The sequence below is a fragment of the Leucopleurus acutus genome (genome assembly GCF_964270905.1).
Source record: "Leucopleurus acutus genome assembly, chromosome: 10".
NCBI classification, from domain to species: Eukaryota; Metazoa; Chordata; class Mammalia; order Artiodactyla; family Delphinidae; genus Leucopleurus; species Leucopleurus acutus.
In genome coordinates, this window is record NC_139153.1 from 98,429,254 (window position 1) to 98,443,763 (window position 14,510).

At 36.5% G+C, this 14,510-nt stretch overlaps 1 protein-coding gene across 1 annotated transcript in view; it reads left to right on the plus strand.

Moving 5' to 3' along the window:
• LOC309967681 (uncharacterized protein) overlaps window positions 1-13,917 on the plus strand; it is a gene marked incomplete at both ends in the record, with an annotated part of 268,712 nt that extends 254,795 nt beyond the window's left edge. Inside the window, 3 exons of the mRNA XM_082848441.1 lie at window positions 1,432-1,641; window positions 13,517-13,619; window positions 13,751-13,917. Of these exons, the coding sequence (XP_082704567.1) occupies window positions 1,432-1,641; window positions 13,517-13,619; window positions 13,751-13,917 (480 nt within the window). The remainder of the gene's footprint in view (window positions 1-1,431; window positions 1,642-13,516; window positions 13,620-13,750) is intronic.
• Window positions 13,918-14,510: the final 593 nt, after the last annotated feature.

A 14,510-nucleotide genomic window follows, 5' to 3' on the forward strand; every position in this document is an offset into this window, starting at 1 on the left:
AGTTTATATTTTCTCAAAAACTAACGTAGAACGGATCCTCAATAAATGTCTGTTTTGTTTTTTTTTTTTGCGGTACGCGGGCCTGTCACTGTTGTGGCCTCTCTCGTTGCGGAGCACAGGCTCCGGACGCGCAGGCTCAGCGGCCATGGCTCACGGGCCCAGCCGCTCCGCGGCATGTGGGATCTTCCTGGACCGGGGCACAAACCCGTGTCCCCTGCATCGGCAGGCGGACTCTCAACCACTGCGCCACCAGGGAAGCCCAATGTCTGTTTTTAATTGTATCCAACTTTAATCTTTTCTCTCATTCAAGCTATTTCAAGACATTTATCGCTTCTTTACCTGTTCATCCAGATTTTAATCTTACCTTTTTATTTTCAAAGAAAAAAAATCACTAGCTAGAATCTTGAAAGTTTATTGTCAATTATAGACTTGAATTAAATAATAATTGGCCAGAACTTTCTATCACATTATTTAAACTTTCCATATTATTGAGGATTCAACGTACTTGTAAATTATCTTAGAAGGAGTTAACTTTGGAGAATGTGTTTGACATGGACTTTCTGCCACAATAGATAAATGCCTCCCGACTCAGAGCCAGTGAAGAAAGAAATCAATTGAATACTTTCCTTTATTTACCTCTGAAATGACTGGAGTATGTGAATATGGAAACTGAAAATTTTAGAAAGCATTTCTGTAGCTCAGCAATTGCAGGAAAAGATAACAAAGATATCTGGAGACTAGAAGGTTTTTCAGCCTCAAAAAATCTTTACAGCGGTATAATCTAATCTTTCACTGCCAATATTTTAGACCAGCAATAGAACAGTGTTTTTTGAACTCATTCATATTTCAATGATTGTTACTGAAGTCCCCACAAGGTGTGTTGTATTAAACAATGGAATCGTCACAAAGAAAAAATAATAGGTAAACACATAAAGTATGCAAAAATCCTGCTCTGTGCACTTCGGTAAAATGTATCTTTAATTTATCTTGCCCCCTGTTTTGGTGTTGCCAGAGACTTAGCACCTAGCACACTACGAAGAAGCAAAAAAGAGCAAAGATTTATTTTGGATGGGAAAGCACAAACACTCATTCATAAAACCATTCGTAAGCATTTTTTTTTTAATCAACACTGTCATTGCCGCAGCCTGCTTGATCTTCCTACTCTGGGTTAATATGGGAGCCAATTACAGCTTCATCTGTGTAGAATTAACTTTTCGGAGCACACACCGGGGATTTGTCTTCCTTCACTATTTAGATATATGTCATAAAAATATGCATGGAATGGAGTACAGGCACTGCAGATGGCAGAGACTTTCAGATTTATTGCAGAATCATTTAAAATTGGTTATGCTCTTGCCAGAAGTTAATTAATTTTTTTCTCTTCTTTTCTGGGGCTGGGGGGTGGGGTGGGGGGCCTCTGTGTCTCACTAGGTGGCAGTGTATGATTATATCTGGAAGAGCCATGGCGGCGTCCAGTCCAGCATCTCCAGCTGTGACCTCCAACAGCAAAATGAAACTTCTGTGTCTGCACTTGGTCCAGGAGATGTTACTTCTCATATAGCGGTGTACACTGTTTATCCCAGTGGGTTCCAAGAGCTGTACCGCCATTTTCTTAGGCTCCCTAGTGGTGCAATTGTTGAGGTGAGTATATATGAAAATATTTTAATGCAAATGCTGTGTATGTCGTAGTGCGTGAATGTGAGTGTGTTTATACTTGATTTAAAAGGCTTCAAAACTACTTTGCAAACATACCATAACTGATGCTTATAGTACCATAGAGGACGTGAAGATGTATTTTAGTGTTTTCCTAAAGAAACGAAAGTACCGCGTAAGAAAAAAAAAAATGTTTCTGAGCTATTGGAAGAAAGGCAGGAAAAAAATCACGTGAAATAATTCAGGATTCTGCTTGCAATAACTTTGACTCAGTCAATATTTGGAAACATCAGCAGATTGATGAAGAAGAAATATCTCAGTCCATAGATACTTCGATGCACACAGCTCTTTGCTTAGATGATCTCACACAAAATGAACGAGATGGTGCAATTTCATATTTCTTCCATGAGACAAATCTTAAAAAAATAAAGGAAAGCGTCCATTCTCTAAATCTTTAAAAACTTTTTAGAGTAGTATTTGGCAAAGATCCTAAAGTCATGTTTCCTCCTAAAATGTCAGTCTTTAGGTGAGCTGAGTTTGTTAAAAAACATCTCTTACGTTGCCTCAAAGTCTCAGAATCCAAACTGCAGGGCATGTTGAAACCTGAGGCTCCCATTAGCATCAGAATTGCTGTTGAATAATGAAGTCAGAAAGAGTGTTATTTCCCTTTATTTGGAGAGAATGAAGGATGGAGGAGAAGGAGAATTCAGATGTGTATCACATTCGATTCCCTGGTCTTGGTGGCATGAAACTCACTTTGCAGTGGCACAATACTACGTTGTTAAGAATTTGCAGAGTAAGAACCTTTCTGTTCCCATCACACTTTCCCTATGGAATTTAGCTATTGCTGTTTCTGTTATGAAGTTGATGAAAGTGTGTCTTCATAAAAGGCCCTTTGAATACAACCTTGAAGAAATGTTTAATTGTTTAGAGCTCCGCCTTGCAGATAGGGTGCTTCCCCTTTCTACAAAACCAGCCCATGACGGAGTTTGGTACTTGAGTGATTCTCGTGGGCTCTCTACTCAGAGAAACAGAGATGTGCTAGACAAGGGTCCGCATCATTTCACCTCCCTTTTCCCTGATATAAGAGGGGATTGTGTATATTGTAGCAAGGCAGCAGGTAGGTGGATGAGAACTATATCCCACATAATTCTTTGCGGGCTTGGGTCCCGGGCTGGTATTGGCACTTCTGTGTATGATCTTTTTCAGACTTTGGCAACATCTGCTTTAGAAACCTCTTTGTGGGACAAAACTGCCAGGGCTTAATTTTTTTTTTAATTTACACAAGCGTGTGCATAAAGATGTTTGCACACCATGAGCTGAACAAACTGGAGAAGCCAGGATGCCAGGGATATCTGCCCTTCTGCTGCAAAACATCTTGCAGCTTGTAGTCCTTGGGTCCGACTGGGAAGCTGAGGTTCAAGGTGACCTGTTCTCATAAGCAAAGCAGTCATCAGGGCTTTAATTCACTCGCTCCTGCATGTGCGCTAGGACCTTGGTTTAGTCATTTCCCACTCCTCTGCCTATATCCTTATCTGTAAAACTGGGTTATAAATACTCATACTACCTGCCTCACAGGTATTTGGGACAGATGAACGAGATAACATTGGCAATATATTTTAGTTCTTTTTAAAAAGGGCACAATAAACAGTTCAAAGTATTGTGGATCACGCACAATTAAATTCATTCAACTTTTTTCAAACGTAGTAACATTATGCTAAAAATTAAATAAAGTAGGTTCTAGAAGGATTGAGAGGTGGGGCAGGAGGTGTTGTTGACCCATCTGGTTTTGGTTGCCTGCGTTTTCCACACTGTTGGATTATATGATGGTGGAAGTGTGTCTGGACCCCGCTAAGCCTGTTCCCAACAGAGATGCTAACAAATACTAAACCAGCGTTCCCCCTTTTTTCAGATCTCAGCAAAGGCACAGGGTCCCACTCCCTCTGCAGTCCGAGTCTAAAGCCTACCCACTTATTTCTTTGTGCTTTATGTTACCTGCTTTGTCCTCTATGAAATCCATTTTGAAGGGACCTAGCCTCTTTGCACCTTCTCTGACACTTTTTTAGGAGTACTAGATTTTATTCGTTAGCCTTTCTAAACTTGTTTCCAGTATTAAATTGCGTGTCCCAGAGGACAGGAACCGTCAAATCATCCCAGTCCCAGAGCATATTGAATACTAGGCAGGTTTCCTTTCAGCCTACTCAACAATCTTCCTACTTTCTTTTATATCTCCTGACCCCTAACGGGCACAGTCTGATCTATCACTGGCTTTCTGAGCTATAAAATCTGAAATTGGAATGGATTTGAGACTGGTCTTTTGCACCTTCAGTGAGAAGTGAAATTCATGTATTATCTTTCCCAAAGATGAATGCATGGTAAAGAAATTTCCAACCACAGCACCTAGATAGATTATACTTTCCGGACTGAAGAAACATCTATTAAACTTTGAAAATTGTAGTTTCTAAGTAGTCACCTACTTGGATTAGAGTTAACTCCTACCTCTGAAGTCCCTGTCTCTGTACTAGGCACAAAGCTGTTGCTCAGGGAAACCTATCAAGTTGCCTTGAATTTCTGGATGTCAAATTATGCTACTTGATGGTTAATTATGTACCATGAGACCTTTTCCACTAACGCCCATATTATGCGAATTGAGGGCACCTATGCTTAGGAAATGACTCAGATCCGTCTAGAGATACCTGTAAGATCCATGCTGTATTTTGATGGGCTATTCTGATAGGGGAAGAAACAGGTAGCTGCCTCTAGACCTAATTTAATATTTACAAATTAGATCTGGCAACAAACATGAAACAAAAATGGGTGAAATTTTGCTTCACCTTTATAACCTGAACTCTATTCTCAGAAGTTTTAGGGTGGTTGTAAAATAGAGTACCTAGTGTTCTGAGCTCCTTCTGCATCTAACACAGCTCCAGCTTGTGACGACAGCGATTTCTAAGTCTCTCCTAATTCTGATATGAAAGATAGGTCACGTGTTAACCTTTTCTTTCTTTTTTTTTCCTCAAGAAAACCTTAGCAATTTGAGTTTCGAAGCACGTTATCTTCAAGTTTTTCATTTTTTTGTGAAAAGCCATGGTTTTTGGAACAGTATGATTTCTGCACTGAAAAGGTCAGATTCCATCAGATTGAAATAGAAGTTATATTATTACAAACTATCTTTCCTATGGATTTATGTTCACCACTTTTTTTTCATCTGGGCCCGTGAGGAAGATGACACAGATCTTACAGTGTTCTACGTATTTAACTTAAAAAATAAAATCCCCTCCACGCTTGTCCGAGATGGTCATTGGTCTGTCAGGAGGTGAGGGCCTCTCTTGAATTATCTTTTTGTCAACCCCTCTGAGGCTGGGCAATGCCATGGACTCTCCGCAGAGGAATACTTTTTAAATTAATTCATGAATTAACTTTATATTGAACTATAGTTGATTTACAGTATATCGTGTTAATTTCGTGTACAGCAGTGATTCAGTTATATATATATATACATACACATATCTATTCTTTTTCAGATTCTTTTCCCATATAGTTTATTACAAAATATCGAGTAGAGTTCCCCTGTGCTGTACAGTAGGTCCTTGTTGGTTATCTATTTTATATACAGTGGTGTGTACCTGTAATGCTTTGTCTCTGTTCCGTAGCTGAGGTTTTTTTCTTTTTCTTTTTAAGTACAAAGTTTTTCTAAAGTTTTTAGTGCCACAAAACCTAGAAACCCAGGCAAGACTGGTGCAGACTCATCAAATCACAAATAAGCTTCCCGATCCCAGGGTATCCATCGCAATTAAGAAAGCCCTTGGAGCATTCGTTGGGGCGGAATGGGAAAAGGGTTTCTCTGTCATTAGAGGCGGTGTCGCCTGGTGGTCTGAGCAGAGGAATGGGAGTCAGGAGCTCAGCGATCTAACAGAGTCTCTGTGAGGCCCTGCCGAGCGGCTTCCGGCGAATCTCTCAGCCTCAGGAGGACGGGCTCACCTACTTTGAATCTCCCATCTGAAGAGCTCCTTACCCAGTGCCAGGAGATACACAGCAGGAGGCCTGATTCCTTGTCTGCAAAATGAGAATATTAATACTTTGCCTAAATAACAGCTTAGCCAATTAGTGATTTTATTAAGTGCTCGGCTGATAGAAAAAGCAGCAGGAGAAGAAAGGTGAAAACAAAACACGGAACCACAATTTATGATTAGATGGGTTTGACTCAACTCCGGATTCTTCTCCCACTCATGGAATTGAGTGAGCACCGGTGGGGAGAGCAGGTGTAGAGGGGCCGAGCCTCACTTGTATGACCCTCGGCGAGAAGGCAGCAGAGGAAGCTTTATCTTGCAAGCCTGCATGAAGCTTTGAGTAAATGGAGGGAAGAATCGTATTCTGTCCTTGAATCAATGACTTGCACAGCAAAAACAGAATACAAATAAGTGAGAGTTTTCAGTTTTAACTCTTCTATTGTAACATCTTCCAGAAAAGACTATTTATTGTTATTGGAAATTCCCATATCCATCTGTTACAATGACTAATTTGCTGTGTGTGTGTTTGAGAGAGAGAGAGAAATACACAAAAATGTGGAAGGGAAATCAATAGGAAAATACTGAAAACTCTGGGTCTACAGAAGTTATTCATTAAACATGTAAATTGTTGGGAATTCCTCCATCCAGTTTTTCCATTTGTTGAAAGTCATTGTTCATGGGAAGGGGCAAAGCCATCCTTGTGTTTCTCATTGTGCGTAGTTTAAACTGGCCTAAAGAAAACATTAAAATTAACTCATTTTTGCAAATAGAAGAAAGTCCCGTTTTCATTTCCCAAGTTTAGAAAACTTTATATTTTGTGCACAACACCTGCATGAGAAGGTGCAGTAAATCTTTGGGGCACAATTGCTTACATGACACTATTGAAAATATACATTAACATGAAGTAGTAATAGCAGTACTTATGGCTTTGCATAAAATATTGCTAAAAATGTCAAGGACAGGATTGTCTTTTATTTTTGGTTTTCAAGTTCAAAGTTAACAGCTGTCACTTCAATTGATTTTTTAAAAATAAGTTCCTGGTATTATCTTGCCACCTCTTTTCCTGAAGAATGATTGACTGTTGCAGTAAACTGTAGCGGGACATCATTCTGTCGTATCTAAAACATAGACCCCATTTTAAACAACATATTATAAAAAAACAGAATGCAAAAGCAAAGAAGAATTCAATTTTCAGGCTAAAATTAGAATATAATGGCACTTATAAGACATTCTCCTATCATACTACCATGAAAAGTCTTAAAATAGACACATTTACTAATCACTTAAATATATATTAAGTATATACAGGGATTTATCTCTATTTTAAAATTACTTGACAAAATTATTATTCCCATATGTATGTGTCAAAATAAGTGATTTTATTTGTCTATAATAATTAGGTCAGTGTGACTTGCTATGACATGGTTTGCTTTTCACAAAACTAAGCTAGATGGTTCTCATGGCAGGCTTGCTTTATTATTTATATATATATAATTGGTAACCTGTAAGAGGAAAATAGCATAGTTTTTAAAAAAATTAGCACACTATAATTTTAAAATAAATACAACAGATTTCAGACACATTTTCAGAAAATGTGCTATTTACTTCTAAAAAGCTATTTTCTTATTTGACCTATTTTCATGGGTCAAAAAATAACTGTTAGTGACTAAATTAATTTTAGTAAAACTATGTTTGGTTTCTTTAGAAAATCATGAAGAACGACTTTGATTGTACTTATTACGTATTAAGATGTGATTTTAAAAGACATTTTAAAGTTACTGCAGGTCTTTTCTAAAATAACTTCTTTTGTTCAATCTTGTAAATATTAAATTTCTGCATACTTCATCTGTACTCATAATTTGAGACAATTATTCATTGGTAGTTCCTGTTTTTATAGACCATATATTTTTATTTACATATGTAAGAAAAATCACATACATATTTTTGAAAATATTTACTCATAAAATAATTTTCAGCATCTTAGATTTCCTTTGACTCTCCAAATAATTGAACTTATGAAAGTTGTAGAAAAGATTTGTTCTATTATTGCATTTATATGTCTATCAGAAATAATACATATTCATAGGATATATTGGAGAAGAAAAATTTCTTGGGATTCTAAGTCATAGGAAATGTTTTAAAAGGTATATTAAGTATAAAGAAGCAGTTTAAAAAATAAGCCTTGACATGCTGAAACATATAGTTAAATATCTAATATAAAAATTGTAGAGGTGAAAAATTAAATCTTTATCACACAGTCAATAAAGAATGAATGTTTTACGCAGAGTAAAAATATGTTCACTTTTACTTCTGTATATTTTTTTCTTATTGAATTGGAATTTGGAAACCATAACTTGAAATGTGACCCTCTAAATGTGAAAACTATTTTTATGCTTCTTTTTATTTCTTAATCTTAAGTTACTATAAACTTGGAAAATTTTTGAGTTTTTTGCTTTATAAATATATCTATTTTTTCCTGGTTTTATTAAGGAATGATTGACATACATCACTGCATAAACTTAAGGTATAAAAACATGAACGTAATAGGTTCAATGTTCATCATCTCATACAGATACAATAAAATGAAAATAACAAAATTCTCTTTGTGATGAGAGCTCTTAGGATCTACTCTCTTAACAACTTTCTTCTATGTCACACAGCAGTGTTAACTACAGTCATCGTGCTCTACATTTTCTCTCTAGTATTTATTTATCTTATAACTGGAAGTTTGTACCTTTCATTTGAAATATATTTTAAAGCCATGCATCCAACAGTCAGTGCTTGAGCATTTCAGAATATGCCATGATACTACTAATCAGTGATTTTTATCTTGATTCTATATGACAAGGCTGCCTAACACTGATTTCTTAAAAAGTCAAAGATAATTCACTCATGAACAAAGCAAAATAAGCCACAAAACCCTAAACATAATGAGTTTTCCTTCTGTTTATGTACAGAAATATCATGAAAATATTTTGGTGCATTTTGTAATTGTGTCAATATTAAGAACTATGTACAAATGAATTGATTTCTTCTAAGAATCCATAGATACAGAAGTAGTTTTTTCCTTTTCAGTTTATGGAACAAGTTCTTCTATAATGACCTGAAATAATTATTTAATAATAATATGATTAAACAATGTAAAAACCAGTTGCTTAGTGTCAATTATTTTTACATATTTGTATCCTATAAATTATTTTAATCGCATTTACATTTAATAAAACACTGACATAAAAGCATATAAGTTTATTTTATGTGCAAAATCACATATAGTATACGCCGAGGGACACTTAAAAGGCATGAAAGAGTAACACTAGCTTATTTTCTGAAACAATCTTGACTCTGATGCTAAATTACAACTCAGAAACATCTAGCGTTTTTACCTTTATGAGAAACGGCTTTTTACATATTTAACATAATTCCAGGGAAAATAAACTGGAATTATGTATAAAGATACATGCACTGTAACCAAAGGGTGTTTATATTCCCCTGTAGAATACTTAACGATGATTTCATAGCCATTTTGTGTCATTTTCAAAAGGATATAAAATGCAGCCAGTAAACAAACTAGACTTTAGATTTAAGGTGACAGCTGCTCCTTCAGAAGCAATATTCAGATATTTAATCTTAAGAACATTGAATATTCTTCATTTTACAAACAAGTAAAGTATATGAAAAAATGAAAGGACTGCGTACTTTGGCTTATTATTTTCACAGCAGTGGTGATCAACATGGCCACCACTGCCAACACGCCATCATCACTAAATCCCAGAGAATTCATCCAAATGTCAGCCCTTATTTAACTGTTTCAGGAAATTAACATCTGTGCTCTACTTTTTCAAAATGCAAAACTTCCTTTCTCTAAAATAATGCTGATTCAACCTATTATTTACTCTGTCATATTATTTCTAGTTATATATATATATATATATTTTTTGAAATCTACAATTGTTATCTAATTTTAAGACTCTTTACCCCTAGTTTAGATTCCTGTAGTTCAGGTACAGAGATCTGAATTCTGTTGAAGAAAAAATTTATTTCGCTATGGAGCCATAATGAGTTTAACTAGGCCTCCAAATATTGCTGTCAGTGAATTAGTGCTATGCATACGCGGGTCCTCTGTTAAGTTGGCAAATTAAAACAAAATCTGTCCGAATGTTGTATCTGCTTTATGATTCCTCCTCCGCAGCCTCCTTACCATCTTTATAACGGCCTCTCACTAAAACCTTATCAATGGGGGTGGGATGGGGGGGTGGGAGGGAGGGAGACGCAAGAGGGAAGAGATATGGGGACATATGTATATGTATAACTGATTCACTTTGTTATACAGCAGAAAGTAACACACCATCGTAAAGCAATTATACTCCAATAAAGATGTAAAAAAAATAAAAATCTGTTAGCTTGGGAAGTATTAGTAATAAAGATATACTTTAAAAATAAAGAAATGAAAAAATAAGGTAATTATGAACTTAGAGGGAGAAAACATTCTATAAGAAGAAAAAAAGAAAAACCTTATCAATGTGTGTTTTGGGGAGCTGCGTATGACCCATTCTACCAGATAGACTGCAAATAAAGTCAACTCCGTTTTTCTAAATAGACACTTGAAGGTATATCTATCCTTATTAGCAGTCAATTAGCTATCTCTTTCTTAAGGCCTGTTTTAACACAATTTCTAAGAAATCCAGGGACTTCTCTATACCAGAGAAGGCCAGTCCTGCTTCAAGCACAAGGCAGAAAGAGCTCGCATATGTTGACTCCATGGCCATGGGTGTTTCTGTTCACCATCAGCTCCATACATCCACACCGTATGAAAGACCCTTGTCTGTCTCTGCAGACTTTGCTGGTCACAGTGCCTAGCGATAGGCACAGAGACGTCCCAAGCTCGCACTCTATTCGTTCACATTCATACATCTGTGACACTGTGCTGGTGGGGACATGAGTGGCTAACCAAGTTCACGGTGGCTTTTGCCTCGTCCATAGTGTTCTAGATCTAGTTTTCCCCCAAAAAAGTTGATCATGAGGTTTTTATTTTTTTTTTACCATTTTTAAAATTTCTTTTATGAATGGGTAAACTTTGAAGTTTCTTTCTTGGCCATTTTCATTGACGTTCCTTATTATTTCTTAAAGCTAGATTCTGACAGTGGAATTACTAGGCCAAAGAATCTGAGAATTTAAAAGGATAGATATTTATGAGCATATTTCTTATACACAAAAATATATATCTCCAAATTGCCCTCCAGAAAAGGAGGACAAACAGAAAGCCACCACTGCAATGAATGGGAAGTTTGCCCAACATTTTGATAACCTTTTTGGCTATAGCTACACAAACTATGCTCTCTGTAACTTAAAGAGATAGGTTTGAAATATGAGGTCACATGGATATCATAGTTCACTGTCATTTTCTGCCTTTGGAAAATGCTGCAAGACTAGGTTGTGTTTTATTTTCAAAGCATGGGCACATTTAAATACAAGCTTGTTGTGAGATTTTAGTTGTTTGCAATATTTACTTTCTAGCAATGTTTATTCCCAGTAATCAGTGAAAGTCATAAAATAAGTATGATTATAATATTATGAGCTTATTCTTCCAGCACAAATCACTTGAAATATGTGACTCTAAACAGACAGAGTAATCGGAAAGTGAATTGTCTTGCACAACAATTAACTAAGAAGTGACAAGTACGTTTCATTAGCGATTATGATTAAAGCTAGTTATATTTTTAGTCCCTCTTTCCCAAACCTGTCAAGCTGAAGTGTATTTGTTAATTTGATGTATATTCACATAGATGTGCAGATCATTTTATACAAGTACATTTTTGACACATTATGGTGGCAGCTGTGATGGGGACAAGGGGAATAGTTTAAAATTTAGGAGCAATTTTTACAAAACCAGTTCCTCCCAGAAGGCGCCATGCTGTTAGCCCACGGCCCTGTGCATCAGGGCCAAGAAATGCTGCCAGGTAATTAGTCCAGGTGATAACTGGGGACGTTCCTAGAATCCTGAGCAAATCAAACCACTCCTGCTCTCAAGTCCCTTCTTGCTCACACCATACGGACATTTTAAGGAATTCCTGTTAATAAAGACATACTACTGAGTAAGGAAACATCCCAATAATCCATTTCCTAGAGGATAAAGTGGCGACTGAAGTTGTTATTCTGATTCAAATTCTCAATAACAAAGAAAGATTGTGAATGGCAGGACAACTTAGGGGAAAGTGACTTTGTCATTCTGGAATTCTTAATTCTGGTGAAGGCTGAATGCCACCCCACTTGATATTAGGAAGGTGCATTTCAGAAATTTCAAGAACAGTTGGCATGCTCCACCACATGAGGATCTAAATGGTAAGGTATCACAGGAAGCATGGACAAAGCTCTAGAATTGCAGCTCTGAGTTACACTTTTAGATAGTCTTGATAAGAAAGGAGACTGAATAAATTCTGTTGTGGTATAGAATGTTTCCCAATAAACTTAGGTTTTAAAAAGATCATATACTAAGAAAAGCAAAGAAAGGTGTATCATGAAATTACAAAAAAAAGAGAGATGTTTAAGAACAATGACCGGGAGAGAATTCCCTGGCGGTCCAGTGGTTAAGATTCGGCTCTCTTACTGCCAGGGCCTGGGTTCCATCCCTGGTCGGGGAACTAAGATCCTGCAAGTTTCATAGCACAGCCAAAAAAAAAAAAAAAAAAAGCTCTAATAAAAATAAAAGAAGAAGAAGAATGACAGGGAAGCAATAATGGAAAAGTACGACACAATTTTAGATAACAGTGGGTGGAGTGGACTCTAAGAAAACCTGACAAGAAAGATTCAACAAAAGGAGAAATCAAGGTGTCCAAAGACAGCTATTTTTCTCAACATTATTTAGTTGTATATGTCAAATATCTATTTCTGCTTAATCACAAAACGTTTTTTATTAACCCACATAAGTAGGAATTACAGTAGATGTCCTCTTTCTTATCCAGAGAAATGTATTCAGTTTGCCAGAGTAGATGTAGATGTGGGTCCCTGCCTTTCTCATTGGGGTGGCCTTCAGTTCAAGAGACTGTAAGTTCTGGGGAAAACAGTCCTTCAGCAGAATTCTTGGAAATGTTACATACCTTCAAGATGTAGGAGAGCCAGATGAAGTCAGTGAAATTGATGATTCTTATAAACAGCCCAAAATAAACCCAAACTTTGTGTGACAAGTGAAACAGGATGTTGGTAGGGTTGCTAGTTGTGCGCTCAAAGATAATTAGTCTTGTATATACAGAAAGCTTCTCTTGGGACAATGAGTTCCTTCTAAAAGGAATGCTGTCCTATGTTTTCCCCTGATAGTTTTGTTTTCTATCCATTTCATCACACACAAGTTATTAATTGCAAAAAAGAAAATCCCAGTCTTGTATTTTGTTTTGATATTTTTTGGTTTCTGTAAGATTAGGATAATTCACTTTTCACATGTGTTTAAATTGCTAATTATGACTCTGTGCTCTGTATTACTAAATATTATACAAATGCTTATTTATATTTTTGCTGTATTATTAAATTACTGTTAAAGTCAGAAAGAAATGGGAGATATATGTACACGTACAGCTGATTCACTTTGTTATACAGCAGAAACTAACACACCATTTTAAAGCAATTATACTCCAATAAAGATGTGAAAAAAAAAAAAGAAGAAAGAAATGGAACCAAACCATAAAACCTAAATTGAAAACTCCTGTTAAAATGTGGAATTAGGTTAACTATAATGGCATTTCAGGGCATTTCCAAGCTGTAATTTTTTTTCAGGGGAAAAATCACAGGTTTTGCTCATTCTGCCTAAATATTTCCTTGAAGTGTGGTAAGTTAACATGTGCCATTTTGTCATCACTTTTCAGGTGTTTGGTGATATCAGTGGCTTAAAGTTTATCCCCAGTGAAGTGGTCACGGCTATTCAGGAGCATCTAAGTGAAATGGACAGTGCACTGGAAGACTCCTCAGGTATTAAATCAAGAGGATTGAAAAGAATCCATTAAAACAAAAAGGTATTTTCCCCCGATTAAATATTTTACTCGTTGCTGTACCTGAGTGCCTCAACTTAGAAGTGCTTCTTCCTTCTTGCTTTCTTAAAGGTCCACAAGTCATGGTGAGAAGACTAAGTTCAACTTCCTTTTCAATCTACGGCCTTATAATATGTCCTTTACCAGAAGTCAGTAACCAGTACTGGAAACAACAGCTGGACGTCGTGATTGTCCCAAACATGTTTTCAGAGAACATAGACTCATCTTCATTAGCTTAGAAAGAGCTACGTGGCTCCTGTGAAGTATGAAGAGAGATAGAATATCATTTTTCACACTCTCCCCCAGCAGTACTCTTTCCTTTGGAGGGAATAAGGGGAATGGCTAGAAGATGATATAACCAAGCCTAAAGAAATCTCCTTTCCCCTTCACTTAGCATAAAATTTCACATTTTTTTTCTAGAAGAAATTTCAAGGAAAAACATGGAAAAATTACATAATAAAAAAAATCAAGTCACTTAAATTAGTTGTTTTACAGCACAAATGCTTTGTATTCTAAGATATCAACAAACAGCCCCAAACTGGCTGGCTCCCATTCGGGCTCCCCTCATCCCCCTTAGCTCTTTCTAAAAGGACCAAAGTAGCAAAGCCCTCTTGCCAGTTCTTTAGACTATTCCTTTTTGTCTTTACTCCCTTGCTTTCCTTTTTTCAACTGAAGGTTTGGAATAGGACTTAGGATCACAAGAGGACAAGGAACTGTCAGAGGGTTGATGGGTTATAAAAAAATCCTGCATCTTTAAGAATCATTTGTCCTCATTATAGAGCAATAAATACAGAGGATATCTAGGCCCTCTGGTCCTCCTCTGCATTTTTAA